Below are 6,232 nucleotides of genomic sequence, written 5' to 3'. Positions count from 1 at the left end.
AAACAATATTAATATAAATTGTAAGGATATAAGCAACAAGTTACAGTCATTAATGGGAGGAGATGGGTGATGGGAACGATGAGAAGATTAATAGTGATAGTAATGCAGCCAGTGAATAGCTACATGCATACCATTCAATAAAATTCGGCCATGATGGATGTAAATGTTCATGGCCCCCAGACCTGCCGGCAAAGCCAGGTTGAAAGGCCAGTAGGGTGGGTGCAATATGGACATCAGGGGGGAGTTGGTTCCATAGAGCCGGGGCGGCCACAGAGAAGACCCTCCTCCGCGGCTCTGCAACCTGCATTACTTAGTTGACAGGACCTGGAGAAGGCCAATCCTGTGCGATCTTATTGTTCTCTGGGAGGTATGTGATAAGAGATGGTCCTATAGATAGTTTGTCCCTAAGCCATTTATGGGTAATATAAAGTCATTGGAGAGGGGCAGCATAAAAATCCAATCAATCAATCTACATGGCACAGGGCCAGATTATCTCCGAGACCGCCTTCTTCCGCACGAATCCCAACGACCAGTGAGGTCCCACAGAGTTGGCCTCCTTAGGGCCCTGTCAACCAAACAATGTCGGTTGGCGGGACCTAGGGGAAGAGCCTTCTCTGTGGGAGCCCCGGCCCTCTGGAATCAACTCCCCCCAGAGATTCGCACTGCCCCCTCCCTCCTTGCCTTCCAAAAGAGCTTAAAAACTCATCTTTGCCGCCAGGCTTGGGACTCTTAGATCTTCCCCTGACCACTGAATGCCTTAAGTATGATTGCTGAATGTTTGGTAATAAGTTAATTTTTTAGGTTAATCTTCTCTTTCTAATTGTTTTTAATATTGTAGTACTAATTGGATTATATTACTGTTCTTTTTTTATATATGCTGTGAGCCGCCCCGAATCCTCGGAGATGGGTGGCATACAAATCCAATTAAATAAATAAATAAATAAATAAATAAATGTCTAATACTTTTGATTTTTGTTAAAAATTGGCATAATATATATAGTCATGCTCAAGGCAAGACTCAGTGTAGCAAAGAATATATAGTTCCTACCATTTCCGATTAGCACTAACATCTAAAATCTACTAATAAAACATTTTTATATATACTCTCCATTTTAGCTCACTTTTAAAACTGAAACTGCTTTAACTAACTGCTGGTGGTAATTGTGTGGATGAGAAACAGCAACTGAAGCTCAGTTCCGATAAGATGAAAATTCATATTTCATTTAACTAATGAAGGTGATGATTTTCAACTAGCATAGGATAATATTATATGTTTGCATAGCATTTTTCAATGAGTCTGGTGTGAACCAGGTATACATTACTTTCCTGGTCATCCAATGTCAGATGATCAAGAAATTCATAACTGCCCTAATCAAACCTGGAGTAGCTATCTTTAATAACATGTCAGGCATTCTTACAGTGGTCATTATGTCATGTATTTTAAAAAACATTTACCATTGTAAAGATGGTATATAAATTTCAGTGCTACTGCATATTGCTATTATGATTAGATTAGAATTGGACTGTATGACTGTAACTTGTTGCTTGTATCGTAAGATTTTTATTAATATTGATTGTTTCTTCATTGCTTATTTGACCCCTATGACAATCATTAAGCGTTGTACCACATGTTTCTTGACAAAAGTATCTTTTTCTTTTATGTACACTGAGAGCATATGCACCAAGACAAATTCCTTGTATGTCCAATCACACTTGGCCAATAAAGAATCCTATTCTATTCTATTCTATTCTATTCTATTCTATTCTATGCCATTTGTCTTCCTGTTTCATCTTCCCATATTTCCACCAGTAGCAATAAAAAAAGAAAAAAATAAGCCTGGAGATATTACCCTAATCTCCTAACTCAATGAACAGAGGAATAACCTCAACCCTCCCCTTCCCGATCTGGATAAGAGCAGAAGCTCAGGACAAAGTTCATTTAAGAAAATTGTTTTACAATATCTGAATACATTAGTGACAACAGAATTTTCTCCATTTGAACGTCTGTTCTGGCTCCTGGATTTTAACTTCAGTAGTAAAAATGAGGCACTAAAGAATGCAATAAAATTCTGAGAAACAAGATTAAATATAATTAAGCACACTCATAAACATGCTTTCCTAGTTTCTGAAAAATAAAGCATAATCTCAGGCTATGAAATTAATGATTTAGTGATCTTCTTTGTAATAATGTAATATGTATATATAGGCAGAAATAAGTTCCATCTTCCCTGGCCATTTGAGCTTAACAAATATGTTAAACAATTGTCATTTTCGAACTACAACTCCCAACAGCCTTTGCAGTGCAGAAGGTTGTTCTAGCCAATCCGGGCGAGGCTCTTTCTAAGGTACGAAGATGGCGGATCCCAGGAGGTAAACGCTGTGTGTTCCCTTTATATGTGAATGGGAGCTGGTAAGTCTAATGTAGGATGTTCATCTTTGTCTTTTCGGTATCATAAATGAGCTTTAGGGTCTCTGTCGCTGTTTAATTTTTCTGCTTTAGTGCATCGCATTTCATGCCCCAAAACCGGTAACAGAAACTAAGTGATGATAATGTATTTCAGTTCTGGAACTTTATTAATTTGTTTCCGGAGTTGGCCCTTTGCTTGAAATTTAATATCGTAGTATTATTAAGGGATTCCAAGGCATCCGTAAAAGGGGGGATTTTAGTGATATATATGACTGCTTGGCAGTAAATACTCTAAATTACTTCAAACGTATATTTTTAAAATTATCATTGTTATCACTCATCTTTGAACCATGCGATTTCGACTCAAATCAAGATTTATCGTAATATAAATTGTTTGTGTTTTGACAATTCCAGTACATAATAATCTGTAATGCAGATTTGCACATTAGCAGGCATATGAAAAATTTGAGGAGATTTAAGGATCTTATTAGAGATCATGTTAAAATTCAAGGTGTAAAGAATGTAATATTTATAACTAAATAAAAGGATCTTAACTTGCTTGCTTGTTAATAAGTGAGCAAAATATACTTTTCCTGATTTCTGAATTTAAAGTTAATGACCCTAACACGCTTGTAATCAAGGCTTTGTACTTCCCAATTGCTTAATCATGAAAAGAAATGATTATTGACAGTACTTTTAAAAAAGTGAACAGAAAATATTTTTTCCTGATTTCAGTTAAGTTGCATTAATTTGGTATGTTTTTATACATACCATAGTATTTATTTTCAAATTTTTATACAAATAAAGGTACATTTCTATAATATTTAAGCAGTGTAAGATCTATTCAAAGTGTTCTCATGATGTTCCAAGCTGAAGAGTATAAATAAGCATATACATACATATACAAATAGATATTGTTTAGGATTGGGTCTTGTATCAAAATTTTTTTGTAGACTGCAAGCCTCAACTTTTGCGAACCAAAAGGGCAGATGTTTTGATAACACGGTAAGCCACAGTGCTTGATTAAAAAGATGTATATATTATTTGTGTGTGTGTGTATATACATACGTACACGTACATACATACATACATACATACATACATACATATTCTGTTGAATAACCCTGGTATACCCAAATATGGGAGGGAGTATATTGCTTCCTTTTTGCTTCCCTTCATTTTCATTATCAGCAAAAATATGTTTCACACACACGTATATGTGTGTGTGTGTGTGTGTGTGTGTATGTATGTATGTATGTATGTATGTAATGTATTTGCACACACAAAACAGTAGCTTCGGCCTCACAAGTGGTATTAATAAAACTTTTTAAATTAGTGTGTAACTATAAAGTGAATTCAACGGGTCTTATTTCCAAGTAAATGTGATGGAAAGGATTCATTATCAAAACATAACATACATTTTGAAATGTAAAGCAAAACAAGTGGGGACATGTTTTTAATAACGGTATCACTGATCCAATATATTTTATATAGACTGAAACTCTGCCCCACAAGCTTACACTTCAAAATATGTACTGGTGTATGGTCCTCCACTTGCAACCATTTGTTTAGCGACTGTTCAAAATTACAACAGCACTGAAAAAGCTGACACTTGATTTTACACTTAGGATCTCAGCAGCATCCTCATGGTCATGTGATCAAAATTTGGAGGTTTGGCAAATGGCATTTATTTTTGACAGTTGCACTGTCCCTGGATCATGTGATCAGAATTTGTAATCTTCCCAGCTGGCTTCCGACAAGCAATGTCAATGGGGAAGCATGATTCACTTAACGACTGCATGATTTGTTTAACAACTGCAATGATTTGCTGAAAAATGGGAAAAAGTATGTAAAATGATACAAACCTCACTTAACATCTGCCTTGCTTAGCAACAGATATACTGGGCTCAGTTGGGGTCATAAGTAGAGGATTATCTATATTTTAAACTGTCTTGGTTTAAAATGCAAGTAGTCCCCCACTTATGACATTTTTTACAAGTGTTCTTCTTTCTCCTCAGAGCAGTGTGTGAAATGATTCTTTGTTTTCTGATCTGACGTATTAATATTTTTTCTTTTCACTTTTTCTTTGAGAATTGCTTCCTGAATATTCTGGCCATATGTATCCTAGTCTGGACAAAAAGTCATGGGAGTAGAATTTTTTTTGTTTATAGCATACAATATTACACCGTTTATATATAATGCAATGTTATATACAGTAGTTATATAGTTCGGAAACCAGAAACCTGATGAAGATATGAGAGAGATACTGTAAACCATGGGGGGCCAACCTTTGACTTGAAGAGGAATTGTCTTTAGCTGCATATAAAATATATAGTAATGCTAAAAATATTGGTAAAAATCACATAATAATTTTTAAAGGTTACAATCTTGTCAGCCTGCTTTATTAGCTGTCCAAATGGTCCATGGATTGGACATACATACTATAAACATTTTCTCTATTCCTTTCAGGAAAGGAAGATGATGAAAGTAGTCAATCTCAAACAGGCCATCCTCCAGGCATGGAAGGAAAGGTGGAGTGATTATCAGTGGGCCATAAATATGAAGAAATTTTTCCCCAAGGGGACTACCTGGGACATCCTGAACTTAGCAGGTGTGTTTCATAACTTTTGTACATCATAAATGTTAAACTCTGGGTTGATCCTAAACAATGTGATCTTCAGTGAAAAACAAATTAATATGAATGACAATACTTCTTGTTTAGCAGCACATGCATTAGTATTTGACTACTCTGGTACTTTAGATAACCCAAGCCTTACAGTGGATTCCAGAGGCTAGTAAGTGCAGTGCTAAATCAAGCTTAGTTACTATAAGACAAAGGGTCATTATGCGGGTGCTGCCAAGTATTCAAAGTAGCTATTATTTTCCTTTGAAAAAGAAATCTTTGTCCTATAATCTCCTTATGTCTACTACCTAGAGTTTTGGGTAAGTAGATTTCTATGAATTATGAAGCAGATCAATTAAAAAATGGGGGTTGCAGTCTTTTAAAATGTTTCTTTTTCCTCATGGTATGTGAAGAAATCAATACATTTTGATTTATAAACCTGAATCACGATGGAAATATGCCTTTGGGTAATTAAATATGGTCAAACATTTTTAACATTATAAAAACTACCTCAAATTAAGGGATTACAGGTGTCCAAAAGCAAAAGACGTAGTTAAACATAGTTGGACTTGTAACTGTAAATGAATATCCTGAATTTACTACAATGTTTCCTCGAGAATAAGACCCTGTCTTATATTTTTTTGAACCCTGAAATAAGCACTAGGCCCTATTGCCATGCACTCAAAATCCCGATTGGGCTTATTATTAAGAGATGTCTTATTTTGGGGGAAACGGTAATTATTTTAATATTTTACATTTGGAGCTTTAAAAGTCCCGCTAAGTCCCACTAAGGCATAATATTAAGGCACCACACTAAGGGTCTATATGAGGCAAAATAGGAAACACTGCTTTTCACTTTCATAGTGTATGAATAAATGCAATCCATGCTGGCTGAAGCACTCAGGTTCCATTATGTAACTTTCATGGAATGGGAAATGTGTGAAACAGCTAATAGAAACATAGAAACATAGAAGACTGACGGCAGAAAAAGACCTCATGGTCCATCTAGTCTGCCCTTATACTATTTCCTGTATTTTATCTTACAATGGATATATGTTTATCCCAGGCATGTTTAAATTCAGTTACTGTGGATTTACCAACCACGTCTGCTGGAAGTTTGTTCCAAGGATCCACTACTCTTTTAGTAAAATAATATTTTCTCATGTTGCTTTTGATCTTTCCCCCAACTAACTTCAGATTGT

The 6,232-nt window shown here is 35.5% G+C and overlaps 1 protein-coding gene across 8 annotated transcripts in view; it reads left to right on the top strand.

Annotated features, from left to right (window-relative positions):
- The first annotated feature begins 2,326 nt into the window (after positions 1–2,326).
- MED24 (mediator complex subunit 24) overlaps positions 2,327–6,232 on the top strand; it is a 94,050-nt gene continuing 90,144 nt past the window's right edge. For 4 of the 8 annotated variants that reach the window (XM_070728126.1, XM_070728125.1, XM_070728124.1 and 1 more), the window contains exons 1-3: positions 2,499–2,527; positions 3,361–3,412; positions 4,877–5,018. In XM_070728126.1, the coding sequence (XP_070584227.1) occupies positions 2,514–2,527; positions 3,361–3,412; positions 4,877–5,018 (208 nt within the window). In that variant the 5' untranslated portion in view covers positions 2,499–2,513. Of the gene's footprint in view, positions 2,411–2,498; positions 2,528–3,360; positions 3,413–4,876; positions 5,019–6,232 lie in introns of those variants that run through there. The other 4 variants (XM_070728131.1, XM_070728130.1, XM_070728128.1 and 1 more) reach the window with 1 other exon arrangement.

The sequence above is a fragment of the Erythrolamprus reginae genome, chromosome Z (genome assembly GCF_031021105.1).
Source record: "Erythrolamprus reginae isolate rEryReg1 chromosome Z, rEryReg1.hap1, whole genome shotgun sequence".
NCBI lineage: Eukaryota > Metazoa > Chordata > Lepidosauria > Squamata > Dipsadidae > Erythrolamprus > Erythrolamprus reginae.
The sequence above is the reverse complement of the archived record's forward strand: the minus strand, read 5'-3'. Positions and strand labels throughout refer to the sequence as shown.